Below are 25,017 nucleotides of genomic sequence, written 5' to 3' on the forward strand. Positions count from 1 at the left end.
ATTTAGTGTGGTCAATCCACCTATCCTGCACATCTTTGGGTTGTGAGGGCGAAAACCCACGCAGGACACGGAGAGGAATGTGCAAACTCCGCACGGACAGTGACCCAGAGCCGGGATCGAACCTGGGACCTCGGCGCCGTGAGGCAGCAATGCTAGCCCACTGCGCCACCGTGCTGCCCCTTACTGTTCTGACATAAGGTCATCAGCCTGAAGCATCAACCCGGCTTCTCCCTCTGCAGATGCTGCCAGGCTTGCTGAGAGATTTCCGGAACTTTCCACTTCCATTCCATTATTGTTTAAGGTTTGCCTCTTTAATTAAAATTGAGGCCAAATTGTTCAGATAAGCCGACCACTATCACGTTGCTGTTTATGAGATCTCGTCATGAATAAGACTGGTAACCGTGACTCACTTCTACAAAATCTTCTTTGACTGTAAAGCACTCTGGAAATCATAAGACATGAGAGATGCTATCTCAATGGAAATTGTTTTTTTCTTCTTTAGAGTAGAGTGGCTACTGAACTGTTTGATTCCTGGGCTGACAGGAGGAGGAGGGATTGAGATAAATGATCTGAATTCCCTGGGTATTAGATACATATATAATTCTTAACGGGCTGGACAGAGTTGATGCTGAGAGGCTGTTTTCCCCTGGCTGGAGAGTCCACCATGAGCGGTCACAGACTCAGGGATAAGGGGTCGACCATTTGGGATTGAGCTGAGGAGAATTTTCTTCAGTCAGAGGTTGGTGAATTGTTGCAGTTCTCCATCCCAGAGAGCTAGGATGTTCCATCATTTAATATATTCAAGACTGAGATTGACAGATTTCTGGGCACGAAGGGAATCAAGGGATATGAGGATAGGGTGGAAAGGTTGAACTGGAATAACAGATACCCGGGAGTGAGTTACAGACTGGAATCTAATCGAGGGGTTCAGGGGTTTATATATAGAATAACAGATACCCGGGGGTGAGTTACAGACTGGAATCTAATCGAGGGGTTCAGGGGTTTATATATAGAATAACAGATACCCGGGAGTGAGTTACAGACTGGAATCTAATCGAGGGGTTCGGGGTGGTTTATATATAGAATAAAAATACCCGGCAGTGAGTTACAGACTGGAATCTAATCGAGGGGTCCGGGGTGGTTTATATATAGAATAACAGATACCCAGGAGTGAGTTACAGACTGGAATCTAATCAAGGGGTTCAGGGGGTTTATATATAGAATAACAGATACCCGGGAGTGAGTTACAGACTGGAATCTAATCAAGGGGTTCAGGGGGTTTATATATAGAATAACAGATACCCGGGAGTGAGTTACAGACTGGAATCTAATCAAGGGGTTCAGGGGGTTTATATATAGAAAAACAGATACCCAGGAGTGAGTTACAGACTGGAATCTAATCAAGGGGTTCAGGGGGTTTATATATAGAATAACAGATACCCGGGAGTGAGTTACAGACTGGAATCTAATCGAGGGATTCAGGGGTTTATATATAGAATAACAGATACCCGGGAGTGAGTTACAGACTGGAATCTAATCGAGGGGTTCAGGGGTTTATATATAGAATAACAGATACCCGGGAGTGAGTTACAGACTGGAATCTAATCGAGGGGTTCGGGGTGGTTTATATATAGAATAAAAATACCCGGCAGTGAGTTACAGACTGGAATCTAATCGAGGGGTCCGGGGTGGTTTATATATAGAATAACAGATACCCAGGAGTGAGTTACAGACTGGAATCTAATCAAGGGATTCAGGGGTTTATATATAGAATAACAGATACCCGGGAGTGAGTTACAGACTGGAATCTAATCGAGGGATTCAGGGGGTTTATATATAGAATAACAGATACCCGGGAGTGAGTTACAGACTGGAATCTAATCGAGGGATTCAGGGGTTTATATATAGAATAACAGATACCCGGGAGTGAGTTACAGACTGGAATCTAATCGAGGGGTTCAGGGGTTTATATATAGAATAACAGATACCCAGGAGTGAGTTACAGACTGGAATCTAATCAAGGGGTTCAGGGGGTTTATATATAGAATAACAGATACCCGGGAGTGAGTTACAGACTGGAATCTAATCAAGGGGTTCAGGGGGTTTATATATAGAATAACAGATACCCGGGAGTGAGTTACAGACTGGAATCTAATAAAGGGGTTCAGGGGGTTTATATATAGAAAAACAGATACCCAGGAGTGAGTTACAGACTGGAATCTAATCAAGGGGTTCAGGGGGTTTATATATAGAATAACAGATACCCGGGAGTGAGTGACAGACTGGAACCTAATTGAGGGGTTCGTGGTGGTTTATATATAGAATAACAGATACCCAGGAGTGAGTTACAGACTGGAATCTAATCAAGGGGTTCAGGGGGTTTATATATAGAATAACAGATACCCGGGAGTGAGTTACAGACTGGAATCTAATTGAGGGGTTCAGGGGTTTATATATAGAATAACAGATACCCGGGAGTGAGTTACAGACTGGAATCTAATCGAGGGGTTCAGGGTGGTTTATATATAGAATAACAGATACCCAGGAGTGAGTTACAGACTGGAATCTAATCAAGGGGTTCAGGGTGGTTTGTATATAGAATAACAGGTACCCAGGAGTGAGTTACAGACTGGAATCTAATCGAGGGGTTCAGGGGTTTATATATAGAATAACAGATACCCGGGAGTGAGTTACAGAATGGAATCTAATCGAGGGGTTCAGGGGTTATATATCGAATAATTGATACCCGGGAGTGAGTTACAGACTGGAATCTAATCGAGGGGTTTATATATAGAATAACAGATACCCGGGAGTGAGTTACAGCCTGGAATCTAATCGAGGGGTTCAGGGTGGTTTGTATATAGAATAACAGATACCCGGGAGTGAGTTACAGACTGGAATCTAATCGAGGGGTTCAGGGGTTTATATATAGAATAACAGATACCCGGGAGTGAGTTACAGACTGGAATCTAATCAAGGGGTTCAGGGTGGTTTGTATATAGAATAACAGATACCCGGGAGTGAGTTACAGATGGATGATCAGCCGTCTTCTTGAAGAGCAGAGCAGGTTGAAGGGCTGAATGGCCTACTCTTGCTCCTATTTCTTACGCCCTTATTTCTGTCCAGTGCCAGTGAGAGCTTTGCACTCGCATCCGAGGAATTCTGTGCTGGGTGAGGTGACTCAGTAATTTGCTCCTGTATGGCACACTGGTGAACAGCAGCCTCTGTAAAGAAGTTGCCAACCACAGGAGCTCTCATCACGTGACCCCCTTCGCTTGCAATCTGTCCCCCATCTCACCCTCCCACCACCCCCCCTCACTCTGCCATTCCAAAACCAATTGGAACGTGAAATGGACGCCCCCAATTTCCGACTGACTGTTGACTGTCAGTCATACAAACTTTATTTCCCCGTCGCTGAAACTTTACCTGTGTACTGGACCCTCTGCCTAATAGATTGAGGTCTCATTCTCTGAATCTTTCAGGGGTGGCAAAGGCACTTTGGCCTTTATGGAGCAGACGTGGTGGGCAGAACCGTGGCGATTTCTACATCCAAATGACAAAGACTTTTTTCTCAGGTGAATCACGTCTACTCTCGGATCGACTTTTTTGTGGTGTTGGGTCTCTGTGAGTGGCGGAAGGCTATGAAGGCAGTCATTAGGGGGAAGATAATGGCTTATAGAGCACATAAAAAGAAGAGTGAAAAGGGAGGGGGAGGCAGAGGTTCATGGATGTCACGCTTGAAGTGGACCGTCAATCCTCGCTTGCCCAGGCGCCATAGTTGTTGGCAAGCAGGAAGAAATTACAGTTGGAATTTGGGAAAGGAGGAGTTGGAGTGCCGGTTCAGCCCAGAGAAGATAATGAAATGCGTGGGTCTGATGCAGTCGGGTAACGTGTCAGGCCCAGGCGGATTCCCAATTGCATTTTATAAGACATTTGTAGGTCAGCTGGTCCCATTGTTGTGAGAGGTGTTTAACGATTTCATGTCCTGGGAGATATCGCTGACCACATTGGCGCAGGCTTCAATCACCTAGATTTTAAAGAAGGACAAGGATCTGACAGAGTGAGGGTCGTATCGGCCTATTTCGTTGTTGAATGCAGATGGAAATGTTGGCGAAGGTTTTGGCAATGCGCTTGGAGCCCTGCCTTCCAGGGGTTACATCGGAGGAACAGACTGGGTTTGTCAAGGGCAGGCAGCTGTCGGCCAATATTCGGCAATTCATCGAATTTACAGTGCAGAAGGAGGCCATTCGGCCCATCGAGTCTGCACTGGCTCTTGGAAAGAGCACCCTACCCAAGCCCACAACCCCACCCTATCCCCATAACACAGTAACCCCACCCAACACTAAGGGCAATTTTGGACACTAAGGGCAATTTATCATGGCCAATCCACCTAACCTGCACATCTTTGGACTGTGGGAGGAAACCGGAGCACCCGGAGGAAACCCATTGCTGAATGTTATTCTGTCCCCCTCTCCAGTCCCTGAGCCTGAGCTAATTAGTTAAATGGATGCTGAAAAGGTGTTCGATAGGGTGGAGGGGTACCTGTTCGAGATTCTTGGAAGGTTTGTTTTTGGACCTAGATTTATATCTTGGATCAAGCTTTTATATAGAGCTCCCACCACGTGTGTTGTTACAAATGCCTTGAGCTCAAAAGATTTCCAGGTGAAGAGAGGTTTGATACAGTCCATTGTCCCCGCTATTGTTTGCCTTGGCAATTTAACCTCTGACCTTAGTATTGAGGTCATCTACGAGGTGGAGGGGAAGAGAGAGGAGGGGGGAGGAACCACAGGGTATTTTTGTACATGGATTTGCTGTTGTATGTAACAGATGCTCTCTCCAGTGTAGAGGAGATAATGAACCTGCTTCGGAATGTTGGCTCCTTTTCAGGATATCAATTGAACTTGGACAAAAGGGAATGATTTGCGGTGAATCCCCCAGGGAAGGGAGCCGATCTGGGGAGGCTGCCTTTCCGCCTGGTCAGGTCCAGCTTGCGTTATCTGGAAATCTGGGTGGTTCAAGATTGCGCCTCGCTCCATAAACTAAACTTTGCGGGTCTGGTAATTGGGGTGAAGCCTACTTGAAGACAGGCACGGTCCAATCGGTAAAGATCAATATTCTCCCAAGGTTTCTGTTTTTGTTTAAGTGTCTCCCAGTATTCCTTCCCAAATTTTTCATCCAAAGATTTGTGAAAGTTAATAAAATATTTTTATTTTATTTGGGCCTAAAACCCCACGGATTCATGGGGCGATTTTGCAGAGGGAAGGACAATCGGGGGCCTAGCATTTCCCAAACTGTTATTTTGTTATTGGGCAGCGACCATTGAAAAGGTACGGGGGGTGGGTTAAGTGTAGGGAGTCCGTATGGGGGCAGATGGAGAGCAATGCCTGTAGAGGTAGTAGTTTCAGGACCTTGGTGATGGTCCGCCTCCGGTTTCCCTGCAATGTGGACTTCAAGTCCGGTGGTGATGGCCACTCTAGAATATGGAGACAGTTTAGGCAGCATTTCTGGGTGCAATGTCTTGTTAGCCCCAATCTGTGGAATCCATCGTTTTATTCCAGCGGGTTTGGACTCGTCATTTGGGGCATGGGAAGAGGAGGGATCGGAGCATTCCGGGGATATGTTTATAGGGGGGACGTTCACTGGTTTTGAGGAGTGGGTGGCCAGCTTCCGAGAGCTAATCCGTTAGCTTTTATCAGGTGGGTAACTTTTTGCGCAAGGTGATTCCTTCCTTCCTCTTGGCATCCAAACCCTCTTTGATGGATAGGATTCTTCTGCAGTTGAGCTGGGGGAAGGGGAAGATAGCGGATATTTATGGTCGGATCTTGTCGATTGGATGTAGTAAAAAGGAATTGGGAGAGGGAGCTGGGCCAGGCTTTGACGGTGTGAGGCTCCACCTATGCTTGGCTCATCTCGATTCAGTTCAAGGTGATGCATCGGGCAGATTGGACCAAGACACGGCGGAGTGGGTTTTTCCCAGAAATAGATGATGGATGCGAGCATTGTTCATGTGACGTTTTGGGCCTCCTTCTTCAGCACCACGGGTGCTTCTTGGGATTGACTCGGAGCCCTGGCCGTTGGTGGCTATGTTTGGGGTCTCGGACTCGCTGGAGCTGCAGACGGGGCCAAAGGCGGGTGCCCTGGCCTTCGCCTGACTAATCGGCCAAAGGTGAGTTCTGTTTGGGCAGAAGAGTCCGGTTCCACCCAATGCGTCGTCTCGGTTGAGTGATAGTATGGGGTTTTTGCACTTAAAAAGGGTCAAGTATACCATGAGGGGGTCGGCAGAAGGGTTCTACTCGAGGTGGCGCCTTTTATTTCCTTTTTCAGGGAGCTGATCACCATCAGATGTTTCGGAGGGTGGAGGGGGGGGGGGCACTACATGCGGCTAGGCTGGAGAGGTGTCTCCTGAAGGTAATAGAAGATCAGACTGAGTATGTGAAAGGAAGGCAGCTCTGGTTTTGAATATTAGAGGTTGCTAAATGTGATCATGATGTCGGCTGAGGAAAAGGAGATGGAGGTGGCGGTGGCGCCTGATGCGGAGAAGACGTTCGGCCGGGTAGAGTGGGAGTACTTGATGGCGGTCTTAGAGAGATTTGAGATTGGGGAGAGGTTTGCGGAATGGGGACGGCTATTGTACAGGGAACCGATGGCGAGTGTTCCACATGGACAACATGTGTTTGGGTACTTTGCTCTACACCCAGACACGAAGCAGGCGTGTCCTATTCCCCCCCCCCCCCCCCCCCCCCCCCCCCACTCCCCGCTATTTGTATGAGCAATAGAGCGACTGGCGGTAAGGGGGTTGATTTGTTTTCCCTGTATTTTAACTTATTTGGGGGATTTGTTTCAGACTGTATATTGGCACGGTCCTTTCTGCAGTTGTTTCTTTGTTTGTTTTCTTTTGCTGATTGTATGATGAAAATGTGGCGAATAAAATGATTTTAAAAATATATACATATAAACAGCTGAACCCCTTGATTAGATCGCAGTCTGTAATCACAAACGGGTATCTCTTATTCCTCATATCAACTTCCCAAGCTACACTCCCGGGTATCTGTTATTCTATATATAAACCCTGAACCCCTCGATTAGATTCCAGTCTGTAACTCACTCCCGGGTATCTGTTATTCTATATATAAACCCCCTGAACCTCTCAATTAGATTCCAGTCTGTAACTCACTCCCGGGTATCTGTTATTCTATATATAAACCCTGAACCCCTCGATTAGATTCCAGTCTGTAACTCACTCCCGGGTATCTGTTATTCTATATATAAACCCCCTGAACCTCTCAATTAGATTCCAGTCTGTAACTCACTCCCGGGTATCTGTTATTCTATATATAAACCCCCCGAATCCCTCAATTATATTCCAGTCTGCAACACACTCCCGGCTATCTGTTATTCTATATATAAACCCCTGAACTGCTTGATTAGATTCCAGTCTGTAACTCACCCCCGGGTATCTGTTATTCTATATATAAACCACCCCGGACCCCTCGATTAGATTCCAGTCTGTAACTCACCCCCGGGTATCTGTTATTCTATATATAAACCACCCCGGACCCCTCGATTAGATTCCAGTCTGTAACTCACTCCCGGGTATCTGTTATTCTATATATAAACCCCCTGAACCTCTCAATTAGATTCCAGTCTGTAACTCACTCCCGGGTATCTGTAATTCTATATATAAACCCCCCGAATCCCTCAATTATATTCCAGTCACCGTACTGGATGCAACAAGAAGGAAATGGGAGGACGACCTGGGGATGGAGATAGGGTGGGGACTCTGGAGCGAAGCACTGCATAGGGTCAACTCCACCTCCACGTGCGCAAGGCTCAGCCTGACTCAACTAAAAGTGGTACATAGAGCCCACTTAACAAGAACCCGTATGAGTAGGTTCTTCCCGGAGGTGGAAGACAGATGTGAACGGTGCCAAAGAGGCCCGGCCAACCACGCCCACATGTTCTGGTCTTGCCCCAGACTCGTGGAGTACTGGACAGCCTTCTTCGAGGTTATGTCCAAAGTGGTGGGAGTGAGGGTGGAGCCATGCCCGATAGTGGCGGTCTTCGGGGTTTCAGAACAGCCAGATCTATTCCTGGGGAGGAGGGCGGACGCCCTTGCCTTTGCCTCCCTGATCGCCCGCCGTAGAATCCTGTTTGGCTGGCGGTCAGCAGCACCGCCCAGAGCTGCGGACTGGCTGTCCGACCTCTCGGAATCTCTCCAAATGGAGAAAATCAAATTTGCCATCCGAGGGTCGGACGACGGCTTCCACAGAACGTGGGAGCCATTCATGCAACTGTTCCGGGACCTATTTGTGGCCAATGTACAAGAGGAAGAATAGTCGGGGGAAGGTAGCGGGAGGGGGGGGGGGGGCTACAGGTTCGTTACGGGGGTTCGATGGCTAGCTAAGGCCCAAAACCAAGCTAAATAAACATGTTGAGGGGGGGGGGGGGGGGGCGCAGTTACTACTACGAAGATGCTTACCTGTAAATATGTATGTTAATTTTTGCGTGTTTGTTTTTGTTTGTTTTTTTTTTTGTTTCTCTCTCCTAACAATTTGTAATTTGTTCAATATAAAATACGAAAACTGAATAAAAACATTTATAAAAAAAAAATTATATTCCAGTCTGCAACACACTCCCGGCTATCTGTTATTCTATATATAAACCCCTGAACTGCTCGATCTGTTTCCAGTCAGAATGGGCAGCATGGTAGCCCAGTGGTTAGCATTGTCACTTCACAGTGTCATGATCCCAGATTCGATTCCCGGCTTGCGTCACTGTCTGCGTGGAGTCTGCACGTACTCCCTGTGTCTGCGTGGGTTTCCTCCGGGTGCTCCAGTTTCCTCCCACAAGTCCCAAAAGACATGCTGTTAGGTGAATTGGACATTCTGAATTCTCCCTCTGTGTAACTGAACAGGCGACGGAATGTGGCGACGAGGGGATTTTCACAGTAACTTTATTGCGGTGTTAATACAAGCCTACTTGTGACAATAAAGATTATTATTTTTAACCCCTTAATTAAATTCCAGTCTGTTATTCACTGCTGGATATCTGTTATTCTATATATAAACCACTCTGGCCGCGTGAATCTCCACGGGTCCATGCCCCCCATCTGATCCATGAACTCCCACAGGGCCCTGGCCGCCGCTGGTCTCTTTCCCGACCTGGACTTAGACCGATCCAGTGCCGGATCCAGGACAGTATTAAAATCCTTCCCATGATCAAGTTACTTGACTCCAAGTCCGGGAACTTACCCAACATGCGCCTCATGAATTCCGTGTCATCCCAGTTCGGGGCATACACGTTCATCAACACCACCCGGGCCCCCTGTAGCTTGCCACGCACCATTATGTACCTGCCCCCCTTGTCCACCACGGTGCTCCCTGCCTCAAACGCCACCCGTTTACTAACCAGAATTTCCACCCCTCTGGTCTTTGAGTCGAGCCCCAAGTGGAACACCTGGACCACCCTTCCAATCCTTAATCTCGTTTGGTCAGCGAGTTTCAAGTGCGTCTCCTGCAGCATTGCCACGTCCGCCTTCAACCCCTTTAAATGCGAGAATACGTGGGACCACTTGACTGGCCGGTTGAGGCCCCTCACATTCCACGTGGTCAGCCTGGGGAGGGGGGGGGGGGGGGGGGTCACCCCCCCCCCCCCCCCCCCCCCCCCACTCCCTGACTAGCCATCTCCCTTTTTTGCCCAGCCACATGCTCCCGGGTATCTGTTATTCTATATATAAACCCCATACCCCTTAGATTCGACTCCAGTCTGTAACTCACTCCCGGGTATCTGTTATTCTATATATAACCCCTTGAACCCCTCGATTAGATTCCAGTCTGTAACTCACTCCCGGGTATCTGTTATTCTATATATAAACCACCCTGAACCCCTCGATTAGATTCCAGTCTGTAACTCACTCCCGGGTATCTGTTATTCTATATATAAACCACCCCGAGCCCCCCGATTAGATTCCAGTCTGTAACTCACTCCCGGGTATCTGTTATTCTATATATAAACCCCACGAACTCCTTGATCATATTCCAGTCTGTAACTCACACCCGGGTATCTGTTATTCTATATTTCAATCCCCTGAACCCCTTGATCATATTCCAGTCTGTAACTCACTCCCGGGTATCTGTTATTCTATATAGAAACCCCTGAACTCCTCAATTAGATTCCAGTCTGTAACTCACTCTCGGGTATCTGTTATTCTATATATAAACCCCTGAACCCCTCGCTTAGATTCCAGTCTGTAACTCACTCCCGGGTATCTGTTATTCTATATATAAACCCTGAACCCCTCGATTAGATTCCAGTCTGTAACTCACTCCCAGGTATCTGTAATTCTATATATAAACCCCCTGAACCCCTCGAATAGATTCCAGTCTGTAACTCACTCCCGGGTATCTGTTATTCTATATATACACCCCACGAACCCCTTGATCATATTCCAGTCTATAACTCACTCCCGGGTATCTGTTATTCTATATAGATACGCCTGAACTCCTCAATTAGATTCCAGTCTGTAACTCACTCTCGGGTATCTGTTATTCTATATATAAACCCCCTGAACCCCTCGAATAGATTCCATTCTGTATCTCACTCCCGGGTATCTGTTATTCTATATATAAACCCCTGAACCCCTCGATTAGATTCCAGTCTGTAACTCACTCCCGGGTATCTGTTATTCTATATATAAACCCCTGAACCCCTCGATTAGATTCCAGTCTGTAACTCACTCCCGGGTATCTGTTATTCTATATATAAACCCCACGAACCCCTTGATCATATTCCAGTCTGTAACTCACTCCCGGGTATCTGTTATTCTATATATAAACCCCACGAACTCCTTGATCATATTCCAGTCTGTAACTCACACCCGGGTATCTGTTATTCTATATTTCAATCCCCTGAACCCCTTGATCATATTCCAGTCTGTAACTCACTCCCGGGTATCTGTTATTCTATATAGAAACCCCTGAACTCCTCAATTAGATTCCAGTCTGTAACTCACTCTCGGGTATCTGTTATTCTATATATAAACCCCTGAACCCCTCGCTTAGATTCCAGTCTGTAACTCACTCCCGGGTATCTGTTATTCTATATATAAACCCTGAACCCCTCGATTAGATTCCAGTCTGTAACTCACTCCCAGGTATCTGTAATTCTATATATAAACCCCCTGAACCCCTCGAATAGATTCCAGTCTGTAACTCACTCCCGGGTATCTGTTATTCTATATATACACCCCACGAACCCCTTGATCATATTCCAGTCTGTAACTCACTCCCGGGTATCTGTTATTCTATATAGATACCCCTGAACTCCTCAATTAGATTCCAGTCTGTAACTCACTCTCAGGTATCTGTTATTCTATATATAAACCCCCTGAACCCCTCGAATAGATTCCATTCTGTATCTCACTCCCGGGTATCTGTTATTCTATATATAAACCCCTGAACCCCTCGATTAGATTCCAGTCTGTAACTCACTCCCGGGTATCTGTTATTCTATATATAAACCCCTGAACCCCTCGATTAGATTCCAGTCTGTAACTCACTCCCGGGTATCTGTTATTCTATATATAAACCCCACGAACCCCTTGATCATATTCCAGTCTGTAACTCACTCCCGGGTATCTGTTGGTATCTACTGGCGGGATCCCGACCCCAATGGGTTTGGGTCCAGATTTGCATATTCAACTGGGCAGGTAGCCTCACTCGGATATAATGGGGACCTAACCGGGACCTAACAGCGGTGCCTTGGAGACCCTGAGCGGGCACCGTTTAGCCCTGCTTTTCGCAACAGCTGTACCGGCACATGGTGGGGTGGGGAGGGTGGGGGTCTCCTAGGTAATCGGAGGGTACTGGGCAGCATAGTACACAGGCACCCCAAATGCCATCGGATGGCACTGTCAGGTTGGCAGGGGGAGCTATCATGATGGCAGTGCTAAGGTACCCTGGTGGCATCTTGACCATGCCTTGGATTGGGCCCTGGGGTGTATAGCCCTTATGAGGTGAGGCGTGGGGGATCGATGACCCCTACTTGGTGTGTTGGCTGATTGACCAGTTAAACGCTTCCTCTGGCAAGCGGAGCACATTAGAACAGGAAAGGCGTGTGAGACTCACAACTGAAGCAGAATCCCATTTGATAGCTGGCTCGTCCTCAGCACCAGCATTGCCGGGGAATAAACATGACCAACATGGGACACTGCTCCATTTCCGGAAAATTGTACCCTCTATATGTAAATCCCTGAACCCCTTGGCTACAACCTCCCGAAACCCTCGATTAGATTCTAGTCTGTAACTCACTCCCGGGTATCTGTAATTCTATATATAAACCACCATAAACCCCTCGATTAGATTCCAGTTTGTAACTCACTCCCAGGTATCTGTAATTCTATATATAAACCACCCCGAACCCCTTGATCAGATTCCAGTTTGTAACTCACTCCCGGGTATCTGTTATTCGATATATAACCCCCTGAACCCCTCGATCAGATTCCATTCTGTAACTCACTCCCGGGTATCTGTTATTCTATACATAAGCCCCTGAACCCCTCAATTAGATTCCAGTCTGTAACTCACTCCCGGATATCTATTATTCTATATATAAACCATCCCAAACCCCTCGATTAAATTCCAGTCTGTAACTCACTCCCGTGTATCTGTTATTTTATATATAAACCACCCCGAACCCCTCGATTAGATTCCAGTCTGTAACTCACTCCCGGGTATCTGTTATTCGATATATAAACCCCTGAACCCCTCAATTAGATTCCAGTCTGTAACTCACTCCCGGGTATCTGTTATTCTATATATAAACCCTTGAACCCCTCAATCAGATTCCAGTCTGTAACTCACTCCCGGGTATCTGTTATTCCATATATAAACCCCTGAACCCCTTGATTAGATTCCAGTCTGCAACTCACTCCCGGGTTTCTGTTATTCTATATATAAACCACCCCGAACCCCTCGATTAGATTCCAGTCTGTAACTCACTCCCGGGTATCTGTTGTTCTATATATAAACCACCTCAAACCCCTCGATTAGATTCCAGTCTGCAACTCACTCCCAGGCATCTGTTATTCTATATATAATCCATCCCAAACCCCTCTAATAGACTCCAGTCTGTAACTCACTCCCGGGTGTCTGTTATTCGATATATAACCCCCTGAACCCCTCGATTAGATTCCAGTCTGCAACTCACTCCCGGGTATCTGTTATTCTATATATAAACCACCCCAAACCCCTCTATTAGATTCCAGTCTGTAACTCACTCCTGTGTATCTGTTTTTCTATATATAAACCACCCCGAACCCCTCGATTAGATTCCAGTCTGTAACTCACTCCCGGGTATCTGTTATTCTGTATATAAACCACCCTGAACCCTTCAATTAGATTCCAGTCTGTAACTCACTCCTGGGTATCTGTTATTCTATATATAAACCCCTGTACCCCTCGATTAGTTTCCAGTCTGTAACTCACTCCCGGATATCTGTTATTCTATATATAAACCACCCCGAACCCTCGATTAGATTCCAGTCTGTAACTCACTCCCGGGTATTTGTTATTCTATATATAAACCACCCCGAACCCCTCGATTAGATTCCAGTCTGCAACTCACTCCCGGGTATCTGTTATTCTATATATAAACCACCACAAACCCCTCGATCAGATTCCATTCTGTAACTCACTCCCGGGTATCTCTTATTCTGTATATAAACCACCCTGAACCCCTCAATTAGATTCCAGTCTGTAACTCACTCCTGGGTATCTGTTATTCAATATATAAACCACCCCGAACCCCTCGATTAGATTCCAGTCTGCAACTCACTCCCGGGTATCTGTTATTCTATATATAAACCACCCTGAACCCCTTGATTAGATTCCATTCTGTATCTCACTCCCTGGTATCTGTTATTCTATATATACACCCCTGAACCCTTCGGTAAGATTCCAGCCTGTAAGTCACTCCCGGGTATCTGCTATTCTATATATACACCCCTGAACCCCTCGATTAGATTCCAGTCTGTAACTCACTCCCGGGTATCTGTTATTCTATATATAAACCCCTGAACCCTTCGGTAAGATTCCAGCCTGTAAGTCACTCCCGGGTATCTGTTATTCTGTATATAAACCCAGAACCCCTCGATTAGATTCCAGTCTGTAACTCACTCCCGGGTATCTGTTATTCTATATATAAACCCCTGACCCACTCGATTAGATTCCAGTCTGTAACTCACTCCCGGGTATCTGTTATTCTGTATATAAACCACCCTGAACCCCTCAATTAGATTCCAGTCTGTAACTCACTCCCGGGTATCTGTTATTCTATATATAAACCCCTGTACACCTCGATTAGATTCCAGCCTGTAACTCACTCCTGGGTATCTGTTATTCTACATATAAACCCCTGAACCCCTCGATTAGATGCAAGTCTGTAACTCACTCCCGGGTATCTGTTATTCCATATATAAACCACACTGAACCCCTTGATTAGATTCCAGTCTGTATCTCACTCCCGTGTATCTGTTATTCCATATATAAACCACACTGAACCCCTTGATTAGATTCCAGTCTGTATCTCACTCCCGGGTAACTGTTATTCTATATATAAACCCCTGAACCCCTCGATCAGATTCCAGTCTGTAACTCACTCCCGGGTATCTGTTATTCTATATATAAACCACCCTGAACCCCTCAATTAGATTCCAGTCTGTAACTCACTCCTGGGTATCTGTTATTCTATATATAAACCACAATGAACCCCTCGATTAGATTCCAGTCTGCAACTCACTCCCGGGTATCTGTTATTCTATATATAAACCACCCTGAACCCCTCAATTAGATTCCAGTCTGTAACTCACTCCTGGGTATCTGTTATTCTATATATAAACCACGCCAAACCTCTCGATTAGATTCCAGTCTGTAACTCACTCCCGGGTATCTGTTATTCTATATATAAACCACCCTGAACCCCTCGATTAGATTCCAGTCTGTAACTCACTCCCGGGTATCTGTTATTCTATATATAAACCACCCCGAGCCCCTCGATTAGATTCCAGTCTGTAACTCACTCCCGGGTATCTGTTATTCTATATATAAACCACCCCGAACCTCTCGATTAGATTCCAGTCTGTAACTCACTCCCGGGTATCTGTTATTCTATATATAAACCACCCCGAACCCCTCAATTAGATTCCAGTCTGTAACTCACTCCCGGGTATCTGTTATTCTATATATAAACCCCTGAACCCCTCGATTAGATTCTAGTCTGTAACTCACTCCCGGGTATCTGTTATTCTATATATAAACCACCCCGAACCCCTTGATTAGATTCCAGTCTGTATCTCACTCCCGTGTATCTGTTATTCTATATATAAACCACGCTGAACCCCTTGATTAGATTCCAGTCTGTATCTCACTCCCGTGTATCTGTTATTCCATATATAAACCACACTGAACCCCTTGATTAGATTCCAGTCTGTATCTCACTCCCTGGTAACTGTTATTCTATATATATACCACACTGAACCCCTTGATTAGATTCCAGTCTGTATCTCACTCCCGGGTAACTGTTATTCTATATATAAGCCCCTGAACCCCTCGATCAGATTCCATTCTGTAACTCACTCCCGGGTATCTGTTATTCTATATATAAACCACCCTGAACCCCTCAATTAGATTCCAGTCTGTAACTCACTCCTGGGTATCTGTTATCCTATATATAAACCACAATGAACCCCTCGATTAGATTCCAGTCTGCAACTCACTCCCGGGTATCTGTTATTCTATATATAAACCACCCTGAACCCCTCGATTAGATTCCAGTCTGTAACTCACTCCCGGGTATCTGTTATTCTATATATAAACCACCCCGAGCCCCTCGATTAGATTCCAGTCTGTAACTCACTCCCGGGTATCTGTTATTCTATATATAAACCACCCCGAACCCCTCGATTAGATTCCAGTCTGTAACTCACTCCCGGGTTTCTGTTATTCTATATATAAACCACCCCGAACCCCTCAATTAGATTCCAGTCTGTAACTCACTCCTGGGTATCTGTTATTCTATATATAAACCACCCCGAACCCCTCAATTAGATTCCAGTCTGTAACTCACTCCCGGGTATCTGTTATTCTATATATAAGCCCCTGAACCTCTGGATTAGATTCCAGTCTGTAACTCACTCCCGGGTATCTGCTATTCTATATATAAACCACACTGAACCCCTCGATTAGATTCCTGTCTGTAACTCACTCCCGGGTATCTGTTATTCTATATATAAACCCCTGAACCCCTGGATTAGATTCCAGTCTGTAACTCACTCCCAGGTATCAGTTATTCTATATATAAACCACCCCGAACCCCTCAATTAGATTCCAGTCTGCAACTCACTCCCGGGTATCTGTTATTCTATATATAAACCACCCTGAACCCCTCGATTAGATTCCAGTCTGTAACTCACTCCCTGGTATCTGTTATTCTATATATAAACCACCTCGAACCCCTCGATTAGATTCCAGTCTGCAACTCACTCCCGGGGTTATTCTATATATAAACCACCCCAAACCACTCGATTAGATTCCAGTCTGTAACTCACTCCCGGGTATCTGTTATTCTATATATAAATCCCTGAACCCCTCGATTAGATTTCAGTCTGTATCTCACTCCCGGGTATCTGTTATTCTATATATAAAACCCTGAACCCCTCGATTAGATTCCAGTCTGTAACTCACTCCCGGGTATCTGTTATTCTATATATAAACCACCCCGAACCCCTCGATTAGATTCCAGTCTGTAACTCACTCCCGGGTATCTGTTATTCTATATATAAACCCCTGAACCCCTCGATTAGATTCCAGTCTGTAACTCACTCCCTGGTATCTGTTATTCTATATATAAACCCCTGAACCCCTGGATTAGATTCCAGTCTGTAACTCACTCCCAGGTATCTGTTATTCTATATATAAACCCCCTGAACCCCTCAATTAGATTCCAGTCTGTAACTCACTCCCAGGTATCTGTTATTCTATATATAAACCACCCTGAACCCCTCGATTAGATTCCAGTCTGTAACTCACTCCCGGGTATCTGTTATTCTATATATAAACCATCCCAAACCCCTCGATTAGATTCCAGTCTGTAACTCACTCCCGGGTATCTGTTATTCTATATTTAAACCGCTGAACCCCTCGATTAGATCCCAGTCTGTATCTCACTCCCGGGTATCTGTTATTCTATATATAAACCATCCCAAACCCCTCGATTAGATTCCATTCTGTAACTCACTCCCGGGTATCTGTTATTCTATATATAAACCACCCTGAACCCCTCGATTAGATTCCAGTCTGTAAGTCACTCCCGGGTATCTGTTATTCTATATATAAACCCCCTGAACCCCTCGATTAGATTCCATTCTGTAACTCACTCCCGGGTATCTATTATTCTATATATAAACCATCCCAAACCACTCGATTAGATTCCAGTCTGTAACTCACTCCCGGGTATCTGTTATTCTATATATAATCCATCCCAGACCCCTCGATTAGATTCCAGTCTGTAACTCACTCCCGGGTATCTGTTATATAAACCCCTGAACCCCTCGATTAGATTCCAGTCTGTAACTCACTCCCGGGTATGTGTTATTCTATATAAACCACCCTGAACCCCTCGATTAGATTCCAGTCTGTAACTCACTCCCGGGTATCTGTTATTCTATATATAAATCACCACGAACCCCTCGATTAGATTCCATTCTGTAACTCACTCCCGGGTATGTGTTATTCTATATATAAACCACCCCGAACCCCTCAATTAGATTCCAGTCTGTAACTCACTCCCGGGTATCGGTTATTCTATATATAAACCACCCCGAACCCCTCAATTAGATTCCAGTCTGTAACTCACTCCCGGGTATGTGTTATTCTATATATAAACCACCCTGAACCCCTCGATTAGATTCCATTCTGTAACTCACTCCCGGGTATGTGTTATTCTATATATAAACCACCCCGAACCCCTCAATTAGATTCCAGTCTGTAACTCACTCCGGGGTATCTGTTATTCTATATATAAACCCCTGAACCCCTGGATTAGATTCCAGTCTGTAACTCACTCCCGGGTATCTGTTATTCTATATATAAACCACCCTGAACCCCTCGATTAGATTCCATTCTGTAACTCACTCCCGGGTATGTGTTATTCTATATATAAACCACCCCGAACCCCTCAATTAGATTCCAGTCTGTAACTCACTCCGGGGTATCTGTTATTCTATATATAAACCCCTGAACCCCTCGATTAGATTCCAGTCTGTAACTCACTCCCGGGTATCTGTTATTCTATATATAAACCCCCTGAACCCCTGGATTAGATTCCAGTCTGTAACTCACTCCCGGGTATCTGTTATTCTATATATAAACCCCTGAACCCCTGGATTAGATTCCAGTCTGTATCTCACTCCCGGGTATCTGTTATTCTATATATAAACCCCTGAACCCCTGGATTAGATCCCAGTCTGTAACTCACTCCCGCGACGTCCTGCAGTTCGTTTTTCTGCAGGTTCGATTTGCTCCAGTGAAGTTTGATTGTAATTATAAAACCTGAATTATAAAAGGTGAATGAAGGGAATCAGGGATAAATTCAATCCAATCGCTTCATCAAAGGGACACCATTTAAATCGTTACTTCCTGTTGGGGAAACGCTACACAGGCGGTGGGAAATATTTGTCAATAATTCTGTAATTCATCAATGGTAGATTTTCGCAATGAGAAGGAATCTGGAAAGTTCTGACCCTAATCTTTTTCCAGTTTTAAGCTGCAGAGGTGGGCTAAAAAAAATCTCTTCCTCGACTTTTTGACACGTCAACATTCAGAAGTTCTGAAAACTTTCTCCAAAGTTTTGTTGGCATTCACAACACAAATTTAAAAACACTGATTGACTCACTCTGTGAATAGGCGATGCCTATGCAGAGGCACAGATAAAATACCCCCATCAATTTTCGTGCCTTCATCTTTCAGCCAGGTCCCCGTCTTATGCCGGATATTAACAGGTGTTCAACTAATATTTTCATAAGAATCTGCGCTGCTTGCCCTTAAAGCGAGGGTGTTCCCGCTGCTCCAGGTGTTGCGACACTGCGCCCCCTGCTGTTTAGAGCATGCCATTGCTGAACAGGTGGAATTCAGCAAATAAACAATCGATACATGTTGCCAGGGAAACTCACAACTAGCACCATCCCTGCTCCCCAATTCCTGACCCCCAATGCTCACCCCCTCAGTCCCTCTCCCTGTCCCTCCCCCAGTCTCTCAACCCCTCAAGTTCCAACCCCTCAGTCCCTTTCCCAGTTCCCCAGCCCCTCTGTCTCTCCCCCTCAGTAGCTCACTCCTCACCCTGTGACACTACACAGTGCCAACCTACATTACCTTTCTTCATGTGAAGCTTGAATCTCACCGAAGACTCTGTAAAAAGCCCTTCCTCATGGCTGAGATACCCCCCCCCCCCCCCCCCCAGGTTGGGCCAGTGGTTCCCTGTGCGAGTAGTCTGCGGCCTTTCAATCAAGGTTGGAAATGGGGTTCAATCTTTGAATCTGGGCCAGAGTGGAGGATGATTGTGGACGGACCGTCCAGTAGTGAAGTGATTGAAATCGGGGATGTGCAAGAATTGGAGGAACTCGGAGGGTTGTCGGGCAGGAGGAGATTACAGATAGAGGGAGGGGGCGAAGCCACAGAGAGATTTGCAAACAAGGGTGAGAATGTTAAAATCGAGCCGCTGTTTGACCATCTTGTGTTTTAGGCACTAACCTCTGATACAAACCACATAAAAACAAACTGTTTAATCCAAGGATCATTTTGATCATTGGACCATTTCTCAGGGGCCTAGACTTCAACTGTTGGTTATTCTGGTTGTGTTGTTTTTGTTGTGTAAGTTTGAACAAGGATCTGCTGATCGTTGAAATATTAATGGCTGTAATTTAGCATAAAGCCTCGGTACCATTGGGTATATGACTTTAATTATAGATAGGTGTAACATTGCCATGTCAATGCCCATCAGAGACCGGTGCAGCAGAGCCAGTCATTTATTTTGGAGCCTGCTGAGTAATGCTAAATCAAATCAGTTCAGGTCTGTACATTTTAGAAACATTGAACTCCATATTAATAAATGTTGCCGCCATCTAGAGAATTACAGCTCTCAAACTTGCAAAGAGTCCCAATAGACCAACACCCTTCCCATAAACTCTCAATGAACAAATCTCTTTGTGCCAAATATACAGAATCCCAAGTCAGGACTGTAATGGAATACTCTCCACCTGCCTGGATGAGTGCAGCTCCAAAAACATTCAGGAAACTCGATGCCATCCAGGACTTGATTGCTCCTCCTCCCATGTGTACCATCTACAGGATGTACTGCAATAACTCGCCAAGGTTCCTCAGACAGCACCTTCCAAACCCATGACCACTACCATCTAGAAGGACAAGGGCAGCAGATACCTGGGAACCCCACCACCTGGAAGTTCCCCTCCAAGTCACTCACCTCCCTGACTTGGCAATATATCGCCGTTCGCTCACTGACTCTGGGACAAAATCCTGGAGCTCCCTCCCTGACAGCACAGTGGGTGTATCTACACCTGAAGGACTGCAGCGGTTCAATAAGGCAACTCACTACCACCTTCTGAAGGGCAACTAAGGATGGGCAAAAATTGCTAGCCTAACCATCGACGCCCACATCCCGTAAATGAATTTATAGAAAGATCCAAAGCAATGTGGCTGACTCTTACCTACCCTGTGAAATGTTGTATTCAAAATAGCCGTACCATCCTCCCAATCCGCCTACCCTGCACATCTTTGGGTTGTGGGGGTGAGACCCACACAGACACAGGGTGCAAACTCCACACGGACGGTGACCTGGGGCTGGTGCCACCATTAGGAGGTTATGTTGTGAAAGATTGTCTCACTGGCTGGTAGATCTGGAAATTTCAGTGATTCTATGATTACAATCGTAGGAGGGGTGGCACGGTGGTTAGCACTGCTGCCTCACGGCGCCGAGGACCCGGGTTCGATCCCGGCTCTGGGTCACTGTCCGTGTGGAGTTTGCACATTCTCCCCGTGTTTGCGTGGGTTTTGCCCCCACGACCCATCGATGTGCAAGGGTAGGTGGATTGGTCACACTATACTGCCCTGATTTGGGAAAAAACTGAATTGGGTACTTTAAATTAAAAAAAAACACTTTAAAAAATTACAATCAATGGAGTTCCGAGAAGGATGCAAATAGAAAGGTTCATCGAACAAGGCAAAGCAAAGCTGCAAAGCGGCGAGGAATGCATCTAGTCCCAGCTGGGACTCAGCGGGGGGGGGGGGGGGGGGGGGGGAGCTTGTATTCACGAGCCCCTAGTACTCGCAATAGCACAAGAGGCCAACTGGTCTTCTTTGAGCTAGTGGTAATCTGTGATTCCAACTCATTGTGAACTTCAGGTTATGATAAACTGAATCCACAAAATCAAAGGTGTGTTCTGTTCACTCCCTATTTGCTCACATTAATATTAGCATTCTTTATTTATTATCAATTAGTTGCAGTATCGTTCTCATTCAATTGAGCTCTTACCTCTATGTCAGAATGTCGTGGGTTTGAATCGCACTCCACTTATAAGAGAAGACACATTGAGTCTTCCAGAGCACAGCACAGGCAGAGGAGCCAGTTTTCTGATGATTTGGACCCTATAATTGGACTCTGTCTTGTGTTTTCAACCACTGTCCAGGAAAAGTGTGAACAGCGCACAATTGAACCAGTAGGTGAAGCATGGCAGTGGAGTGGCTGCATTGCTGGGCTAGTAATCCAGGGAATGAGAGTTCCCAATCCCATATTAGTTCAAAAATTCCAATGATTTAAACAAAATGTGGCTAAATTGTCATTAAAAAAACCATTTGACTCACTCGTCCTTTCAGGAAGGAAATCTATTATCCTTCTCTGGTATGGTGATTCCCACTGGCCGAGCAAGCCTCTCGGTTGGGTACAACTATTAACAGTGGCTTCATAAAGAGAGGAAGCAAGCACATCCTGATTTTAAAAAAGTAGAGTACAATCCATTACTGCAGATCTTAGGCAGCACTAACAGAAGGAGCCACCAGATGGCAGCAAGGAGCAGGGGAGGCCAATCCGCCCATTGAGCCTTTTGCACCATTCAATGAGATCATGGCTAACCTGTGACCTAATTCAATGATTCTAAAGTGGGGTGCTCTTTCCAAGGGCTGGTGCAGACTCGATGGGCCGAATGGCCTCCTTCTGCACTGTAAATCTATGAAAGAGCACCCCACCTAGGCCCAATCCCCCATCCTACCCCGTAGCCCCACCTACCTTTGGACACTAAGAGCCAATTTAGCATGGCCAATCCACCTAACCTGCACATCTTTGGATTGTGGGAGGAAACCGGAGCACCCGCAGGAAACCCACACACACACGGGGAGAACTCTACACAGACAAGGTTGAAATCAAACTCGGGTCCCTGGTGCTGTGAGTCAGGAGTGCTAACCACTGTGCCACCGTGCCTCCCACAATCTTCCAGCTAAAATTAATTGGCCTAGCATCAATTGCCATTTGCAGAAGAGTGTCGAGCTTCTTGTATGTTTTTTAATTTCACTGCTGAAAGGTTTGACTCTAATGTTTAGACTAAGTCCCCTCATCCTAGACTCCCCAAGCAGAGGAAATATTTTCTATCTACCCTCTCTGTTCCCCTGCCCTTTCCTCCAGACACCATGGCCCGTTGGTGACCATGGATTCCCTTTCAATTGGCCCTTGACCATGTCTGACAAAGCACTGCATCATTTTTCTGCTGTCGTCCAGCAGCCCAGCTGACCAGGAAACTCTCCCGCTTGGCAGGCACAGTGGGAATTTACAGGCTGCGGGGCCACGGTCCGGACTTAAGATCTTAAACAAAATCAGTCAGATCATTACTTAACTTTCTGGATTCCAGCGAATAGAATCCTAGTTTCTGTTTAATCTCTCCTTGTAATGGAACCCTTGCAGTCCGGGTGTTAATTCAAACTGCCCCCCCCCCCCCCCCCCTCCCCCAAGGCCAATACATCCTTCATGAGGTGTGGAGCCCAGAACTGTTCACAGTGATTCTGGGTGTGGCCTAACCAGTGTTGTATCACTATTTTGGTAATATATCTCGTTATTCTTTGCTTCTCATCCAGAATGGTCTGATGGTGTGACTCTGAAGAAACCACAATTCTTCAACTTAAAGCAAACTAATTTATTGAGTAACAATTGATTTAATTGAGTTTTCACACTCCACAGAATTGTAACTAGTAATCAAATTTATATTAAAGTATTAACTAATTCAAGCTAAACGTGCTAAACTATGCTGTGACCTGTCTATCATACATTCTACTGTCTCGTCACTCCTGGTTGGAAGAGTGACCAAGATCCTCTGGGTGTTCTTATTTATAGTGGGATCCAGTGGTGCCCTCTAGTGGTTGTGTTACAGTGAGAAGTAATAATGAACCCTTTAGTTATCTACATATATGCACATCATTCCAACCAGGACTTTGTGCAGCCGACGCAGGACTTCTACCCCCTTGTATTCTAGCCCTCTTGATAGAAAGACTAACATTCCAGTCGCCTGTGCAATTATTTTCTGTGCAATTATTTTATTTTCTGGGTCAGCAGGAGTCAGCTGACTTACGGGAGCGTAATGGGGGGAGCAGAATGGCTGGACGGTGGCCTGGCTGGGGGGAAGGGGGGGAGAGGTGGGGGGGGGGGGTGGGGTTGGGTAACTGGGTTGCTGCTGTATTGGCCAATGGGGAGCTGGAGGTAGAAGAGGGAGTCGGTGGGGGGGGGGGGGGGGGGGGGGGGGGGGGGGGCGTCCGCCGCCTGGGGGACTAGAGGGTGCGGGAAGCGCGGGCACGTGGCTGGCCTAAAAAAGGGGATGGTTAGTCGGCCGGGGGTGGGGGGGGGGGGGGGGGGGGGGGTAGCCTTCTGATCCCGCTGATAACATAGAATGTGAGGAGCCCAGCAAATCACGCCCATATGTTCTGGACGTGCCCGGCGCTGGAGGGGTTCTGGAGGGGCTTTGCGAGGACTATGTCCCACGTGGTGAACACCCGGGTCAAGCCGAGCTGGGGGATAGAATTATTCGGGGTATTGCGCAGGAGCCGAAAGAGGCCAGTGTTCTGGCCTTTGCCTTCCTAGTAGCCCGGCGGAGGGTCCTACTAATGTGGAGGGATGCGAAACCCCCAAGAGTGGAAGCCTGGATTAACGATATGGCAGGGTTCATCAAGCTGGAAAGGATAAAGTTTGCCTTGTGAGGGTCTGTGCAGGGGTTCTCCAGGCGGTGGCAACCGTTCCTACACTTTCTCGCGGAACGTTAGGTGGAGGTCAACAGCAGCAGCATCCCGGGGGGGGGGGAGGGGGGGGGGGGCTGTTGGTTTTTCTTTTTTGTTTAGGTTAGAGCGGGGCGTTTTCCTTACTGCCGTGGGTATTTGTTAAATGGGGCTTATTGTATTTTGTTGGAAATCCCATGTATCATTTTTGCTTGTTTTGTGCTTTATTCCTTTTTCTGTTTGGAGTGTTTTGTTGAAAAGCGTTGAAAATTTGAATAAATATATTTCAAATAAAAAGGACTGCAGCAGCAACAACAACAACTTTGCCTAGCTCCTTTAACATCGTGTAACATTCATGTAACAAAGCGTCACACTGAGTCACACCAGGAAATATTTTTGGTCAGGTGACAAAGGCTGCTCAAAGAGCTCGGTGTTAAAGAGGAAAAGAGAGAGACTGAGTGATTCGAGGAGGGGATTGTAGAGCTTAAAATCAAGGCAGCCATCAATGGTTAGACTATTAAAATCAAAGATACAGAGGAATCCGGAACCAGTGCAGTGCAGAGATGTTGCAGGCTGTGAGGCTGGAGGGTGGCGAGAGGTGGCCCGGGGGGGGGGGGGGGGGGGGGGGGGGGGGGGGGGGGGGGGGGGGGGGCAATGATATTGAAGCCGTGGGGAAACAGAAAAGATGCAAGCGATAAAT

General features: G+C 46.3%; 1 protein-coding gene across 2 annotated transcripts in view; it reads right to left on the minus strand.

Moving 5' to 3' along the window:
• Positions 1-19,074, minus strand: part of LOC119953767 (cell wall protein DAN4-like) — a 40,919-nt gene extending 21,845 nt beyond the window's left edge. For both annotated transcript variants that reach the window (XM_038778379.1, XM_038778378.1), the window contains exon 1: positions 18,949-19,074. In XM_038778379.1, coding sequence (XP_038634307.1) covers positions 18,949-19,015 — 67 coding nt within the window. In that variant the 5' untranslated portion in view covers positions 19,016-19,074. The remainder of the gene's footprint in view (positions 1-18,948) is intronic.
• Between the last annotated feature and the right edge of the window lie 5,943 nt (positions 19,075-25,017).

The sequence above is a fragment of the Scyliorhinus canicula genome, chromosome 18 (genome assembly GCF_902713615.1).
Source record: "Scyliorhinus canicula chromosome 18, sScyCan1.1, whole genome shotgun sequence".
In the NCBI taxonomy this organism is placed as follows: domain Eukaryota; kingdom Metazoa; phylum Chordata; class Chondrichthyes; order Carcharhiniformes; family Scyliorhinidae; genus Scyliorhinus; species Scyliorhinus canicula.